Here is an 18,084-nt window from a genome sequence, read left to right as displayed (position 1 = left end):
TATCTGCAGTTTCATTTTTCGTCAACAGGTGGCAGTAGCGATTCGAAATGGAATATTCTACGTTCAGTAGCTTTAAATAAATAGTTCCCTGAGATTAAAATGGTTTTAGCTTTACCTTTTAATTGTCATCAGATTTTGAAAAAAGGACCATAACGATATTCATCAAATTGCCCAATATCGACACTTTATCGGTATATCTCTAAAACAGACAGCTGATATTGAACAGATGGACTGACAGACAGACCAACTGACGGACTTTCCCAAATGACTCTGGCCATAAAAATAACGTTTAAATTTTTTTTATTAATTGATGTTTGTCATAGCATAACATAATCACAAGTACAAAATCCTTTTTAAGAGTCAGGCTACAGATTTTTGGAAGAATAAATGCTCTTTCTAGGTGGTTAGGGGTACCCTGCACACTTTACCCCAGTGGGAGCTTAGCATAAACAGTCTATATTTGCTTACACAACCTATATTTACTTACATCCCCTGGCAACAGGTTTGAATGGGCTGGATGATCAGCAGTGGCGTGTGAATGGGCTCAAGTTGTGAAAGAACATACTGATGGTCTCCTTTTAAATGCTAACACTGCTGCGCTATCAATTATGTCAACAGTGTTGCCGGCCGTGAATGCTCCCACTCATGTATGTACACTCATGCTGTCCAGTGCTGTAATCTGCAGCTTGCAGTAGCAACAGAGCCTCTATTGACAGCAGGTCAAGCAAATTTATTGACCGCACCCCCCCCACACACACACACACACTCTCAGTCTGGACCCCTTCTTTGTTCCTACGTTCCCATAGAACACTGGGGAGACCCTGCCCAGTGCTGCCAGCCTGCGTGGCTTAAAAGAATCATTGTTTTGTTTTGTTGCTGCTCGCTACATCAATAGCGCTCTTTGTTTCCTCTGCAAGCTTGTAGGACGTTGAACCTCATTCTGGCGTGGCATGATTGAAGACGCAGCAGACTACATTTGTTTCTCCGGTGGCTCGGGAAAGCTTGCAAAATATCCACTCACATATTTCACTGCAGCTAGCTAGCATCATCGCTAAACTGCCGTAATCCATCTCCTCGGAGGCTCGGCGCCCTGCTTTTCTTCTCTCCAGCTCTGTCCATCCATGCACGTGCGCGAGAACCATGATGCCGAGGCGTGCTCCTGCATGTTAGTTAGCGTTTGCATATGCTTATTGCAGTGATCAGCTGATCTAGATCACCACCATTCTGTGATTGTTTGACAATATGCAATTCAAATCCCTGAAGATGATGAGTCGTGTGGAGGGGGATGGGTAGGTGAAGGAAGAGGTTTTGGAGGAGGTGGCTAAGTGAAAGCACCTGCCTCCACTTCAGGAATCAAAATGGATAAAGGGGGGGAACAAGTGAAGGTTTGAGCTCCAAGTGAAGGACATTTTATCCTTCTGCAAATTCGTTGCTTCAGCTTGTTTGGCTGACACATCAATGTAGCACCAGTCACTGGAGATGAGGTTAATTCATGCTTAATCCGTGGAATTTAATAATTTCCGAGTCGGGAGGCTCAAGATTTTTGAAATTAATAAAATTCTCTGGTTAATCCTTTAAAACTACCGTTACTGGATTTTCATATTTAGTGGCTTTAAAGTTCCTGCTGTAATTTGAATTTAATAACTCATCACCACATTTTGACACTGCAAGTAAATCACTTGTGAAGATTAAAACCAGATTGACAGTCCAGGAGTCTCAACTGGATTTTACATTGCATGCCTAATGGCTGCTTTTGTTGAGATATATGTTGGATTACTTGATAACACAATTCAATGCAAAGTTTTCAAGGAATTTACATACAAATGCTAAATGGGTGTCATGTAAAAACAGGAGTATTTGTTTCTTTGTTTTGTTTTTTAAAGTTTCACTTTTCGGGGACAGCGTTCCTTGTTTGTTTAACGGTTTTATCTAAAGTTAGTTGTTATCGTAGGGCTACACACAAAAATTATCTGATAAAGTTTCTTTGAACAAATGACAACACAGATGACACGTTGTCAGACTTGACAGCTAATATTTTCTAATCAGTCAAAATCCATTTGCATTTCGATTTTGTGTACTTGTAAAAAAATAAAAAATAAGTACATTTGTCATTGAACTACTGACCTGCCCCAGTTCAATGCGATATTTAGTCCTAAATCTACATTCAATCTGACAGTGGCCTCAATCTTTTCATCTTTCAGTCCATGCACTGAGCCTTATGGCAGCATATATGATTGCTTAGGGTTAAGCATTTTATATTCCAATTCTGAATATCCAATAATATTTCCTTTTGAGCAAGTCCACCAGAGCCATCGGGGTTAGTTTGATTTTTATAAAGTAGAGCGATGGAGGCATGTTTGTCAATTCGTCTAAGCATGGAAATTAATTGAAAAGCATTGTTGCATGTTAAAGATGGAGTTAGTACTATACAGTCAAAGCTGAGTGAGTGTACATTGCCAGGCTTCACATAACTGACATTTTAGGAGCTCTATTCTCATAAATTGTGTGTTCTATTTCAGGGTTCTTGATGGCTAAATGCTGTAGAATTTCACCTTAAATGGAAGAGTTTGTGGATTTGTGATTCTAGAGATGATGTTGCAATGTACTTGTTAGAGTTGCTCCAATGTGCTGGCTTCAGTCATTCCATCTCGTCTGCCCTCAGTGTCTCGGGCTGGGTGATGTCCGGCTCCGAGACGGACCTCTCAGGGGGAGTATGACTCACTCTGGATCGTAGCGGGGTCTGATGTCACCTCCCAACCAACTCCAACACTGGCGGAGTTGCTGAGAATGAGGCAACATACGTTCATCAAGGTGTTAACACAACACGTGCAAAATAAATGAGTAATTATGATAAGACGGAAGCAAAGCTGGCTTCGTTCCTCAAACAAATCTCGTACACATGAAAGCATTTCAAGACTTGCGTGTGTCCAAACGAAGACGCTGAGGACGTTTAACGGCTGTAATGTATATGCCAAGTCTGGAGTGGCGCTGTAGCGCAGCCACAGGGAGATAACGGAAAGCGTAGAAGAAGAATCAGTGAAGAAGATGAACACTTTTTTTTCGAACTTTATTGCAATCTACAGAACAAACATGGCTTTGCATGTATCACAACAACATGAAAAAGACGGACACAGGAGAAATGACAATGGCGGGTGATTCAAGTACAACATCGCTTGTTCAACGTGGGAATAAAGAAGCAAAAAAAAGCAAGCTAAGGAGGCTGCGCAAAACGACTACGACACGGCTATCCGCCATTGTTGTCGACAGACTGATTGGCGAGAATTGCCGCATACGACATCAATCTGCGACAATGCGTCGTCATCGCGCTGCGACCATTACGTCATCACTAAATGAGTATCCTGCATATGGTTTAACAGATTTGAAAATCATTCCACTCTGGAGCCCGGTTTCAAAAGTTTCAAGCTCCGAAACCGCGTCATCAAGTGGACAATCGGCCCAAACCGTAAGAAACTTGTGAGGATACATTGAAACTGGCTTTTATGTGGACGAGGCCTAAGATCAGCTATGAGAAGATTTTAATAGCTAATAGCTGTATTTTTTTTCTTTTTCTTTTTTTAATGTAATCGAACTACATTCTGTGATGCTGGTCGTCTGCTTCACTAATTACCTTTTTTCTAGTGAAGGGAAAATGAAGCTTCATGAAGCACTTGCAACATTTTTCTACTCCTCTCGATGGTGCTCTGAGCTTAAAGATAAAGATAAATTGATTACATTTCCACTGCATCTTTAAACCAAGAGTACCTTCTAGAGGAGTGAAAAAAATATATCACAAGTGCTTCATGAAGCTTAATTTGTCCATCACTACTTTCCCCCCTCCCATAGAAATCAATTATAGCAGAAATAATCCATTCCAGCATCTGACTGGTGGCAATACAATTTTTCCAAGTAAAAGTCAACTGCTAACTTTGATACAATTAAAAAGTACAGTCAAACTGAATAAAATGACTCACCTTTTGATGAGACCACCTGACTTAGAGGCAACATAGAAGGGATGAGAGGGAGGCCTCCTGAAGGCCGCTAGCGGCGCAAGCTTTTATCATTTTTAACTGCCACAAAAGTGGAGAAATAAGTCAAGCATTCATGTAGGTAATTACTTTAACTTGATGCTGACAGCTGAAGTTTCATAAGATGTTTTGAAAACTTGCATTTACTGACCTCCAGCTTTTTATGTGCTTTAAACTGATGAATTGTTCATTAAGCTGATGAGCAAAAATAAATGCTCAAACACTATATGAAGATTGATAGCAGTGCCAGAAAAGGGAGACGTGCAATTAAAAGGATTGCTTTGTGAAAGTTCTTTCAGTAAATGGCAGTCTGAAAAGAAGGCAAGCAGCTGATGCATTAGAAAGTGTCCACCAAGCAGCACATGATTGCACACAGTGTCATCTATAATGCCGTCTAATCTTATACAAGTGTGACAAGGAAGAACAAGCGCGGCTGTTGTACACGACATGTTTGTTAAGAGAGCTCTTCTTCGTCCCATTCATATTTTACCGCAAGTCACATCAGCGATCATCGGCTTTTACAAACAACATGCTCAGCCTTATTAAAACCCGACAACATCTCACATGGTGTCAGCTGCGGGGTGAAAGGATTGCTCTGTTCTCTGGAGAGCTGCGTGCGTGCGTGTGCTTGAGCATGTTTATTCAGTCCGAGCTCAATCTCAGTTTCCCGTAGGAGGTGCGAAGAGAAGCGGACTGCCCTCGCTGGTTGGAATTGAAGCGCTTGCAGATGGCAGGAGCAGATAGCAGCCAAAACAGTCTTGCGTTGAGCTGAAGAGGATTGGATGGACTGCATGGTGACGGCTCGGTCAATTGTTTCAGGCTTGTGCAAAGAGGTCAACGACCTGAGTTAGTTCGACTTTTACATTCAGTCACTTGTATGATACTGTCGGACTACCTCATTAGAGTATCAACTCTATTGCTCACTTTTTTTCTACCAAAAACTTCATAGTCATACCAGTCAAGTCCTGGTAAATATTTGATATCAGGACTTCTGACGATGAATTAAATCTGACATTTTCACCCGTTTGTGACTTCCAATTGTGAAACTTGTTTCACTCGAGTTTCCAGAAAGTAGCTCTAATTCTTGTCCTCACCATTTGATTCCGGTTGTTGTTTTCAATTCCAATTAAACAGGGATCTTCATGAAAGGTTCTGTATGTAAAACTTTTGAAAAGCCCAAACTTTTGGGTGGGCATTTTACTGGCCCATTATTCGTCAGCACCCTTCCGTCGTTTTTTGAAGCCGAACCAAACTATACTAGTCAGACCGTTGTTTTATTTTAGCCACGCTTCCGTCATCGCTCCATCAAAGCTATTTTAGGACTGACAGACAGACAGAGGTCAGTACTGTCAATCGCTCGCCATTCATCAGCAAAACAGGCGTACATCAGTGACGGACTGACAAATACACTGATGGACGAAACCCACTTCCGTCAGTGCTTGGCCCATCATTATATTTTTTCAGCAAAACGAGCTTACGTCAGTGATGGACTGTGACTACGTTTACATGCAGGCAATAACGTTGTTTTGTAAAGCCATGTAAACAAGCGCAAAAATCCAAATATGCTTAAGATTCCTGGCTTACTCTTTTCATAACCGTAATTCTTGCTCATATAAACGCATTCGGAATATCTCGATCAATCGGGGCAATGTTTTTCGCAAACAAAAAATGGAAAATAAACAGGACATGTTATGAACCTGTATCCATTGCTTACACTAAAACAAGTAAAAGATCAAATCTACACTTTCGCCTAGAGCGCCAAGTCACCTAGGGCCGGCCCTGATCCATAGTCCATGCTTCTGACCCACCGGAAATATTCAAGCCATTGTCGGCAAACATGACGCTTGCAGCAAAGAATCACACTTCTGGAGCGAGGAGGAAACCCGCCTACTTTATTTTGCGTGGTGAGTGACATAAATATGTCTTTTATTGAACGTATAGTAAGTAAGCGAAAAAAAGACGTTATTTACGTAATTACGTAGTCCGCACGCCGCGGGCCGAACGGGTTATTCCAATCGAGCACAAATGAGCATGTAAACAGGAGTAACTCTTTCCAGCACGCATGTAAACATGTTACCTTGAATGTTTCAGAAGCCAGAATTCTGACCTTAACCCGAATATTGACTGCATGTAAACGTAGTCACTGTATGCAACACATTTGCTGAAAGAGCCTCGGGGTCTTCCCCTGCCCCGAGTATTTGGCAGTGACCACACATGCAGGTTGCAGCCCTCTGGAAAAGGAGAGTCTAGGAATGTGACACAAGACAACTTTTGTCGGATTTACTTCCCTGAGCCGCCTTGTCTGAGCGCCGCTTGTTCAGCTAGTCACAATCCGGCCTCTCATCCCCTCTCAAATCTAATACCCAGCTTGGGTTTCACACTGTTACATATTTCTGGCTGGGAGGGCTTTACATTTACACACAGATTCCGGCACCAGCTGCACTTGGGCAGCGTTCAGTGCCCTCACTACTGCGGTCCAGATACCTGAACATGCACTTCAAGTAAAGCCTCGAGTCCAGAGGTCTGCAACCTTCGTTTGTGGAACTACATGTGGCTCTTTAGATCTCTAAAATAAATGAGTAGTAATTGTTTTTATATACTTGTTTTTATTTTTTAGATAAAATATTATTTAAATGAATAGTGATTAACTAAAAAAATATGAATAATTAAATATTTAAAAAAGTCAGTGTCCACATTTTTAAGTTTGTAACAAAAGAGGTGAAATATAGATGAAAAGTGACCATAAAATTGTCCAAAAAGGAAGGTTCAAAGCAGAAAATGACCATAAAATGTACATGAAATGGTCAAAAATGTCAGAAAACTAAATAAGAAAGGCAGAAAAGGAAATGTTCAAAAGTAACCATAAAATGTCCAAAAACAAAAGAAGGCAGAAAATTACCATAGAATGTATTTGGAATTGAATCAACAACAACAAAAAGTCAGAATTTTAATTTTTTTTTTAAAGCAGAAAAGAAATCATTTAAAAAGAAGTAACTATAAAACAATAGAAGAAATCCCAACAATTACCATAAAATGTCAACATAAACAGAAAATTGATAGCAAAAAAGGCAGAAAAAAATTCCCCCAAAAAGCCATAAATGTCTCAAAAAAGGAAGAAGAGGCAAAATATTTTTGCCATATGTCCATAAAATTGCCAAAAATATCAGGAATCTGACAAAGGCAGAAAAGTCTAAACATGTAAAAATGAAAAAAATATATATAAAAAAGAAAATTAATTGGATGGTGCATATTTTTGTGTTCTGGTGCAGCTCTAATCAGTAGATTAGACTAACACTAAAACACTGTTTCACTCATCACAATGTCCAAATGTTTTTTTTTTTCGCTCCAGACAGATTTTTCTTTAATAATTAGGCCTATAATGGTTATTTTGATAGTAAAGGTTGCTGACCCCTGCTCTTGTCTTTGGTTTATAATCCTGATTTATTCGGGTTGATCCATGGACGCGCTCCGGTCTGAGTTTGGCAGCATGTGTCGTCTCGCTCTCTGTATATTATCGGCTGCTGCACATCAACACACTCAACTGTGCCGTCCAATTCAGAATGATTGAATTGCAAGATTGATACATGCCTTGTGCTAAACAAACGTGCAGGATAGAGATAAAGCCTTGACACAAGCATTTACAAGCACACACACACACACATTGTTCCCTTAAATGGGACGACTTGGTTTTATTACCAAATGTTTGAAAAATGTCCCGTTGATTCCCATAGCGCTCTCACACTTTGCCTCATGTTTTGTTCTGGACTTTAATGAAAGTCTGATGGTCATTGACGTCAATTCCAGTTACCGTGGAAACACAAGTTTCACAATAGACTATTTTTGAAGTGTTTCACACGATGGATGCTTCAAAATAATTAGTGATTGGATTAATGATAAAGTTGTTGAAGTCACCAAGTTGATTGCTGTTTTTAAGACAAGGCTCAAGACTCACCTTTTTAGTTTGGCATTTAAATTTTCTTATTTATTTTTTTTACCCCATTTCTTTCTTTCTTTCTTTATTTTTATTTATATTGTCTTTTAGCCTTGCTTTTGCCTTTTAATTCTGTTTTCTTTTAGCGTTGAACTGTTTTTATTTGGTTGTTACAAAGTTTTTAGCTCCAGTGTTTCCTCATGGGGGAGCCTCCGCACTGGAACGGATGGCTGGTCTTCTCCTGCAGGCGGGCGGTCGTCCCGGGGGCCCCTTGGCCCCGGAGGGCTGTGGCGCGCTTCACCCTGTGTGGGGGCGGGCTGCGGTCAATCTGGGCCGGCGGTCTCTGGGATGACATTGCTCCCTGTGGTGGTAGGGTGGGGGGGGGGGGGGGGTTGTCTTTATGATAAGAAGAGTTTGTAAACGGGATTGTTTACAGTACTATAAACAGAGGGATGGATAAACAGTACTGTACTAAATGTTTGTGTCTCCATTGCGGTATACCTGTATATGTTTTCGTATTGAACGCTCATAATACTGCAAGTCAAAGGTGTTTTGGAAGTTAACAAATCCAATCAAAGGAGGAAAATCTTTCAAAATAATAATAATGATGATTCACTTGCCTTTATTTTAGCGCAAATCTAAACTTTAAGACCCAAAAATAATTGCATATTACGTTGCAATATTGGGGGGAAATGCAATTAGTTTTATTTTCATCATCGTTCAGCCCTAATCCCCTTCACCATCCTCCCTTGCCGACTGACTGCCTTACATTGCAGATATCAAAACTTCTCATCGGTTCAAAATCCACCTTGGCAAAATCTAATTGTTTTTCGCTTTCCATTGACAATTCTATTTTCCCTCTCTCCCCTCAATTTAAGTGTCGAAGCACATTTCAAAAACATTACACGGTCTGCATACTTCCATTTCCGCAACTTTCTCCGTGCAGCCTTCACACCCAGAACCGCCATCCTTGTCACTGTCAATTATTGTAACTCTCTCCTTGCTGCTCTTCCACTCAAACTTTTACATCAACTTCAAGTTGAGTCCAAAACTCTAAATAAAGAAAGCATTTCCTTTAAATATGGTTCTTGAAATGTAAATGCGAAAGTGGGAGCGTGAAGGGGCAAAAAAATAAATAAATAACTGCATTTCATTCAAAACGCACGTCGAATGCAATTATAAGAGAGCAGATTAGCAGTGAGCCGAAATCAGATGGAAGTACAGTGAAACTTGCAGCTGCAAAGTTGCCTTTGTAACTGTATCACTTGAGTAACATTCTTTAGTAGTTCTTTAGTTTTCTAATTTAGGGTAAAAATCTATGCATTTCATTTTAAACATTCACACACACACAAAAAAAAATCTAACTTTCGAAGCCAACTGGGATAACCAAAGGGCAATTTCTATTAAAATCTATGTTTCTTCTAATTTGCTGGCTCATATCAATCTGACTGTGGATCATTCAAACGGAGGCAGTGCATCACATTGCCAGCACGAGGATGAAGCTGTGGATTCTTCTTCTTTAATCCTCCTTTTCCTCTCCGCATCTCCAAAAGACAGAGATGAAATATGTTTTTTTGACTTTCCTCTGCATCAATGTTGTCTTTATGTTCCTCTTCTGCATTGGCGTGCAGGCCCCGTTGAGGCGATTTCAATGCTGATCTTACCTCTTCATCTTCTTTTTGTAAGCATTTTAATTACCGCGGACAATTCAGGTTTTCCTTCCAATGTCAACCGCCTCAGACAAACTTTGAGTTGAGAAAAAGTAATACAGTATGTGATCCGACTTTAAGTTGCACTGGCTTCTTCTTCTGTAAGCTTTTTGACATGTTTTTTTTCTTCCAAGAATTGTCTTGTAAATAGTGTTGATAAGCACTCTATATTTGGTTACTTATCCCCGCAACCCAATTAACCAATGACTGTTATCCTAATCAACCATTCTCTCGGTCGCCTTTTCTTCCCTGTGTGTCTCTGATTTTAAAATAGATTCTGGCAGTTGCACTTCATTTTCTCCTTCTCTCGCTTCTGGCTTGACTGTAGACACAAATACATAATCTTTCGCAGCCAGAAAAATTGCTTTTCTATCTTTGCTCACTTGTTGATGCAACATAGCACCGTAGAAGTGGTGAGCCTTTGGAAATGGATTTTGAGATTATGTTGCTTAAGTAATTCCATAAACGTCACTGAATTAAGTTGTATCCAAACAGTATTTTATGCAAAAACTTTCTGGATATATATATTATATTATATTATATTATATTATATATATATATATATATATATATATTATATAATATATATATATATATAAATATATATATATTATATATATATATATATATATATATATATATATATATATTATATATATTTATATAATATATATATTATATATATTATATATATCTCGAGGGAACCCACATGAACAATATTGCTTGAATGACTGATGTGTGAGTTATGACCTTCGACTTGAGGCGATTGTGCAGCACTGTTGCTTCTTGTTGTTGATTCTCAGCAGGTGAAGAATTTTAGGAACTGACTGCAGGCAAAGGAAAAAGTCGATGTTCATGCATATTAAAATGGGGAAACTGAAGAAATGATGGCTCACTCAGGCCAGGTTGCGGAAGGCAGCAAAACATTAAAGGGGAAGTCAACCTTAAACATTTCTTGACAATAATATATTATGTTATGTGACCTCGCTAGTCTAAACATGACATTCTGATGTGATATTACATATGTGGAATAAGAGTTATGAAGCAAAATCCAGCCGTTTTTATCCACCTTATGGGGCGGCCATTTTGCCACTTGCTGTCGACTGAAGATGACGTCACAGTTGCTCAGGGCTCAGGCAACGACCAATCACAGCTCACCTGTTTTTCTGAAGCTGCGCTGTGATTGGTTCTTACCTGAGACCTGAGCAACTGTGATGTCATTTTCACTCAACAGCAAGTGGCAAAATGGCCGCCTTCTGATAATGATTAAAAACGGCTGGATTTTGCTGCTTAACTCATATTCCACTAACACAATACTAACCAGAATACCATATTTAGACTAGTGGGGCTTTATAGATAATTTTATTGTCAAGAACTTTTTGGGGGGGATGGGTTACTTCCTCTTTAAAGGAGCACGTGAACTGATCTTAAGATCATGTTTAATACGGAGGGTGAACCTGCTTGTCCTAAGACTAGCTAGCTATATCAGCTCTGGCTGATCTAATTCAAAGACATTTCTGGTCACTGCTGTATTATGTTTGTTTTTCTGAAATCTAACCACTTTACCCTGCACTGTTTCACTCCCTGGAGTCATGTTACTGGTGATGGTTATTGATCTTTTCAAAACAAGAACAAGGGCTCACTGCAATTGCATTTGACTGCGATTGCAGGCAGCTCATAGACTCGTAGGATGGAAACATGACAGAATAGAAAAGAAGAGATTGATAGAGATGGCTTTGTGTGTTCCTTCAGGTGCCCCTGGTTGACCAAGGTGATCTCGCCTATCGTGCCTCTCTACAATGGCCTCGTCTTCCTCTTCGTCTTGGCCAACTTCAGCATGGCAACCTTCATGGACCCTGGTGTCTACCCCAGAGGTTTGTGTGCAGCTCTCAGCGTCATTTCCTTATCGTTTCATCAAATGAATTGTACAAAGCATTTCAAGTTGAGTATTTTCCGAGAAGAAAATCCTACTACATTTTTGAGAGCTAACTTAGAGGATGTTTGGTCTACATGTAATCCAATGGACTCCCGGTGTGTCACAAGCCTGCTTGCCATGTGGAGAAACACACTTGACTAACTTAAGCAGCAAGTCTATCAGGTTTAAAGAGTGGTGAGGTGATTCAACTCTCCCCTGCGGCGGTGTTTGTAATGTGCTTGTAAATGACAAGCACCTGTCTAGAGGAACAATTACCTCTTCCTGTAAAGCAGTAATTATCATAATAAGGCTGTGTGGTGCACATTGTCCTCGCGTGCAGTTATTGCCTGCAAAGTTTTATGAACAACAGTTGTCTCAAATGCTATGTGATCGCAGGCTGCTGAGTAAAGTCAAAGACAAAAAAAAGAATAATGATTGAACATGATGTTTTATTTTGCCTACATGCCACATTTTTGGAGAGATTTTTGTTAACTGTTATGCTTGACGTAATGACTGAGAAAATTGCCACCTGTTCTCATGTTCAATTTAATTTAAAAACTAGAGCAATGTATGAGATACAGTAGATATCAAATCATTTTGATGAGTTTGCAGAATCTTCTTTATGTGCATTCAATGGTTTTATTTTTTATAACAGCAAACCTTCATCCTGCGTTAGTTGAGTAAAGCAGCGACATTTATTTTTGATGCTGTGTAGGGGACAACAATCTAAGTTTAAACTCTGCCATTTAGATATTTTCTTGAATATAAAATACAATACAGTGTTATAAAGGGGGTGTTTTCCTTTTTACAAATGTGGCATTTCACTATTTGAAATGGATAACTTCCTTAACATCCTTAGAGGTGACCCGTAATGGTACACTCTACAAACAGATGGGTCAAAAATAACCCAAATTGGGTCAAAAAGGAGCGGACACAACTTTTTGGGGTATTCATTTAACCCAAAAAGTTGGGTCAAATCAATAGCCCACGATACAACCCCCAAAAATCGGGTTGTTTTACACAACCAACACAGATGACTTGACCTCTTGAACCCATTTTTTCCCCCACACAAAAAAATTGGGTTATTTTGTAATTTAATCATTTAGTTTTTGGGTTAAAGAAATAACGTAAAAAAGTTTAATTTATTTGGGTAAAATAACCCTAATAGTTGGGTTATTTAAGTTTTTGGGGATAAATAAATAGCCCAAAAAGTTTGAGTTATTTACATTTTTATAATTGACCCTTTTTTGTTGGGGGGTATTTAATTTTTTGGGGTAAAATAACTAACCCAAGAACTTGTTTGTTTGTTTTTGTCCAATAAGCCAAAAACATTGGGTTATTTATATTTTTGGGTTAAATAAATTACCCATATAGTTGGTCAGTCTTTTTTTTTTTTTTTTTTTTATCCAATTTGGGTTATCTTTGACCCAATTGTATTAGAGTGTAAATAAAGCATTTGCTGTTAATTACAAAAAATAAAAGAAGGCTTTTAAATTGCATGTTTTTTTGTGTGTTCTTGGGACAATTCATGTAAAACACAATATGGAGGCGGAGTACACATTTTTATAATATCACATTGTTGTGTTACAGCTAGCCTAGCCTAGCTAGCCTAGCGTTCTTCACTGTGGGGAGCTTTGGACACATTAGAGGTTAACTTTCTGTTGAACAGTGACAATAATAAGTTACTGCTGTGGTTTTTCACATAAGCTTAAAAAAAAAAGAAGCTCGCCCAGCCCTTGCCTGACTCATGTTGATGTCTGCACAGCGGACGAGGATGAAGACAAGGACGATGACTTCCGAGCGCCTCTCTACAAGAATGTGGAGATCAAGGGCATTCAGGTTCGGATGAAGTGGTGCGCCACCTGTCACTTCTACAGGCCGCCTCGATGCTCTCACTGTAGTGTCTGTGACAATTGCGTGGAGGTGAGTGTCTTATGTTTGTGTGTGGAAATATCAATGCACATTTACACACAGAAAGACTCTTAATTATTATATTATGATGATATATAGATATTTCACTATTAAACATCCAGGGATTGTGGAGCAAGAGTTTGTCCTTCAATGGAAAAAAAAAATGGTCTTCCTTATTCTCAGGACTTTGACCATCACTGTCCTTGGGTCAACAACTGCATTGGACGGAGAAATTACCGCTACTTCTTCCTCTTCCTGCTCTCTTTGAGCATCCACATGATGGGAGTTTTCACCTTCGGCCTCATTTTTGTGCTCCATCACAGGGAGAGACTTGGAGCTCTGCACACTACCATTACGTATCCTTTTGACAATCTTCTTACCACTTTTTCTTCGACTTTCCATCCGTTGTCGGCATTTGTAAATGTTTTGTGCGCTGATATTTTTAATTGCCTTAATGGTTTAATACCCAGATTGGTGGTAATGTGTATCGCTGGACTTTTCTTTATTCCTGTCTTGGGTCTCACGGGTTTCCACATGGTGCTTGTGGCGCGAGGTCGAACCACAAATGAACAAGTGAGGAGACACTCGATGGATAGAGGAAAGAAAAAAAGGAACATTGATGGCCTTATTCAAGCATCAGGCCTCTGGACGAGTGTGTGTGTACTCTAACCAAGGTTTTGTGTTCCTCAGGTAACGGGCAAGTTTCGTGGAGGAGTTAATCCCTTCACTAAAGGTTGCTGTGGCAACGTGGAGTATGTCTTATGTAGTTCTCTGGGGCCAAGGTAAGATGCTCTGTGAGCACAGGCTTGTTTTTGTGTTTTGAATTGTTGACAATTTAACTCATTTATTGCCATTGACGGCTATAGACGTCAAACATTCATTTTAACTATTTCCATTAGTTGAACATTTTTTTCCACTTTTGTTAACAAGAGTATGAAAACCTAGAATTTTTTTATTGTACATTTAGAACAAATGTAAAAGACAGGCAATTAACCTTTTTAATTGTCATTAATCGCATGACTTCACTAGTTAACTCACAATTAATCACACATTTTATATATGTTCTGAATGTACAATAAAAAAATTCCAGGTTTTCATACTCTTGTTAACAAAAGTGGAAAAACATGTTAAGCGAATAGAAATAGTTCAAATGAATTTTTGTCTATAACCGTCAATGGCAGTTAATGAGTTAATATATTGACCATATTATCGGTCACTGGCAGTCCAATACGTCACTCACCTGGCCTGTCTGCGCAGGCTCCTTTATACACAATTGCATTTACAGTATATTACTCCTCTGATGATTTTTGTACAACACAAAGATCAAAAGTGATCATTCATGTTGTCTTCCCGTGCAGGTATGCATTCGACCCACGAAAAAAGCCCCACATCAAAATTCAACCTCCGTTTATCAGACCAGACCTCGCAGACAAGCAAATCACCATCAAGATCAATGACAACGGCATCCATAGCACCATTATCAGCTCCAAGGTGACCTTTTTGTACTCAATACACACATTTTGTAGTTATTTCCACATAATTGTAGCACGTGCCTCCCTGATACGCACTCCTGTGAATGCTTTGCCGCCGTTACTGGTTGCTTGTTTCGGTATATCATTGGCGACAGCTTAAGTACACACAAATGATTGTGATGAAATGACAAATTTGATTACACTTTTGGGCTAAATGCTAAGAATTTAGCATTTTGGCCTACGTTATACTAATAAAGTATGTTCAAAAACAAAGTAAGTAAACATTGTTTATTCGTAATTTTTATGATGTAATATTATGTCTGCAGTCCATGATTTCTGTTCGGCATCTGGGTATGCACATGCACTGCACACGGGTCTCTTTCGCACCTGCTGTTCAGCCACCTGTTTAGGATGTTCTTGACACTCGGCTCTCATCCACATAGTCCAAAAGCAGCCTGGATGGCCTGGATGAAAAAGAAACGCAGCCGCCGTTGCCACCGAAAGCCGACAGGTACAACCAGCTGAAAAACCATCTGACCTCCAGTGAGGGTAAGAACCACTAAAATCTCACTCATCATTTCTACATCCAACTTTTCTGTCAGTCATTTACTATTCAGACTCATACTGGGACAAGAACTGAAATCTGCAGTATAATATAACCAAAAGGTTATGAATAACCGTGCATTGTTTGCTCAGTCAATCTCCGTAAAGACTATTTTCAATGCAGGTCTTGTATTAGATCATATCACACATTGTGCGGGTGTACCTCATGAAACATCTGTTGAGTGTTAATCGCAGCCTGTTAGCCTCTGAGTGGTCATTCCGCTATTTATGCATGTGTCCTTGTGCAATGTGATCTGTTGCTTTTAAATCTTGTAAAATATCCATCGTTATTCACGTCGTGTTAACACACATGCTTTCTCGCGCATACATTGTGGGTTCCCTCCAGAGAGCGTGTGTCTTGGTGCAATATGCCAGGGAGGGAACAGTTTGCCCTGCTCCACAGAACAACATTACAACCTGCTGGTAGTTTCGTGTACTGCATCTTTTATCGCCAGATTGATAATTGTGATTCGCTCAAGAGAGTTCCACAATCTCAATCTGGACCGCTCCACCGTGATTTGCTCGGGAAAGGCGAGACATTATGTACAATACTTCGAGCTGATTGGATGATACGCCAATTTGTACACGTCTAGCAAACTTGTTTTGACCAACCGCGGCAACTGATGTGAATCTTGTCGTCGTAGGCAAAAAAAAAAACGCTAACATTTTTACTTGCTAAAAATGCACAAAGCACTTCTTCAAATAGGAAACTGCGAGTAATTCTATGAAAACACAATTAATTGTAGCGTCCATGGCATTTGTCCACTGGGGTCGCCATGTTGTTATGTTTGTTTGTTTCCCACGGCTTCGGCCCCGCCCCCAAACACCATGTTGCCATGTGATTGGTCCAAACCAATCGGTATAATCAGCGGGCTCGGTAACTGAGTCTAATTTAATTGTCTATTAATACTGAAATGTCTGCTATAATATTTTCCTCTGTCTTTATTATACTGTAGAAAGCTCCCTGTCTGGTAAGACGCACCCCTCTACTCCGGCCATGTACAAATTCAGACCGTCCTTTGGCACCATGCCGAAAGTCCACTATCATACTGCAGGGGACAAGGTAAAATAATAATGCAGTTGTTGTTTATTTAGACATTTCAAAAAATAAAGTCATTTCTTGTGTTTTCTGGCCAGATTGTCATGCCCGATGACCCAAATCCCTCCGCCATCTTGGAAGAGAGTGTTCGTGGCCACGACTATCGATCTGAGCCCAACTTAGATCTGCCCGAGTACACCAATGCTCCCCTTCACCGCACTTTCAAGTCTTCCCCTTTCCAGCTGGACTCCAACCCGGTCAACTCGCGGACGCTTAGCCTGAAGCAGGCTCACCAACGATCAGAGAAGGGCCAGCTGGTGGGTCTGCAGCCGCAGACGGTGACCTCTACTCAATATAAGAACGTCTTCTCTCCCAACACGCTCTCGAACCGTAACGGAAGCTTATCCTACGACAGCCTGCTGAACCCCAGTAGCACCCCACCCACTGCCGGTGAGTGCATGGCCCACCGTGGTATGCCCCCAGTGGGCTATCACTCGCCCTACCTGCCCACCAAAATGTGCCACGTGCGGGAGCCTGAGAGGCAAAGACAACAGGTTCCTGCCACCTACAGTCCAGTTATGTCCTCTAGGGGGGTGGGCCGTCACTCCCCTCACATGCGGGACCCGTCCCCAGTTCGCTACGACAACCTCTCCCAAACAATCATGGCCTCCATCCAAGAGCGGAAGGAAATGGAGGCAAGAGAGAAGCGACACATGCTACTCGGGCATTCCCAGACGCACATCTACGCCCAGGACTCTGGCGTGTTTGAAGGTTCGGGGGGATATGGCCTCCCGAGCAACCCGTGCTACCCAGATGGGCCTCGCTGCGCCGGTTCCAGAGGCCCCACGCCTCCGGCCTATGGAGGCTCCAGGGACAACCTGATGGGGGTGGGGCTGAGCTACGGCCAGAGGACCCCTGTACTGTGCCAGGCCGGCTCGGCTTTGGGCCGAGCGCCCAGGACTTCGTCCAGCTCTTTACACACAGATCACGTAAACAACAACCACGGGAGGGTGTCAGGCCTCGAGGGGCTTTACCGCTCCCCGGCCCACCACCCCCACTCCCCTGCCGTGCCCCGATCGCCCTCCTACTCGCACCAGAAACTGTCATACATGAGTGCCCAGGAGAGGATGGACTCACCACGCCTGGGGGGGCCAAGGTATGAATCCTAGCCCTCTGGTAATGCATGCACGGGCTAGGGGTGGGGGCACACAATTATCCCCTCCCGAAGCCCCGCCCCCGGAGCTCTAATCTGTGTACCTCTTTCTAGCATGTAGCCTTAAGTATACTGTGTTTGTCCTGTTATCCTTATTTATCCTTAAGTTCTGTCTGAATTCATAAATGTGTTCCATGAATTGATTTTTTTTTTTTTTGCCTTAGAAAAAAAAAAGTTTTGTATTCTTCTATGACTGTCAGATTAATAAAGTTGTGTGACTTTGCATTCCTTCTTTTTGCATGCTTTTTGCATTCTCATTTCACGCT

At 40.8% G+C, this 18,084-nt stretch overlaps 1 protein-coding gene across 2 annotated transcripts in view; it reads left to right on the top strand.

Moving 5' to 3' along the window:
* Positions 1–18,084, top strand: part of zdhhc8b (zDHHC palmitoyltransferase 8b) — a 54,119-nt gene that overhangs the window by 33,809 nt on the left and 2,226 nt on the right. The window contains exons 2-10 of one of the 2 annotated variants that reach the window (XM_077560266.1): positions 11,418–11,539; positions 13,346–13,503; positions 13,675–13,847; positions 13,962–14,064; positions 14,182–14,273; positions 14,850–14,982; positions 15,407–15,512; positions 16,523–16,629; positions 16,704–17,761. In XM_077560266.1, the coding sequence (XP_077416392.1) occupies positions 11,418–11,539; positions 13,346–13,503; positions 13,675–13,847; positions 13,962–14,064; positions 14,182–14,273; positions 14,850–14,982; positions 15,407–15,512; positions 16,523–16,629; positions 16,704–17,761 (2,052 nt within the window). The remainder of the gene's footprint in view (positions 1–11,417; positions 11,540–13,345; positions 13,504–13,674; positions 13,848–13,961; positions 14,065–14,181; positions 14,274–14,849; positions 14,983–15,406; positions 15,513–16,522; positions 16,630–16,703; positions 17,762–18,084) is intronic. The other variant, XM_077560268.1, reaches the window with a different exon arrangement.

This window comes from Vanacampus margaritifer, chromosome 3 (assembly GCF_051991255.1).
Source record: "Vanacampus margaritifer isolate UIUO_Vmar chromosome 3, RoL_Vmar_1.0, whole genome shotgun sequence".
NCBI lineage: Eukaryota > Metazoa > Chordata > Actinopteri > Syngnathiformes > Syngnathidae > Vanacampus > Vanacampus margaritifer.
The sequence above is the reverse complement of the archived record's forward strand: the minus strand, read 5'-3'. Positions and strand labels throughout refer to the sequence as shown.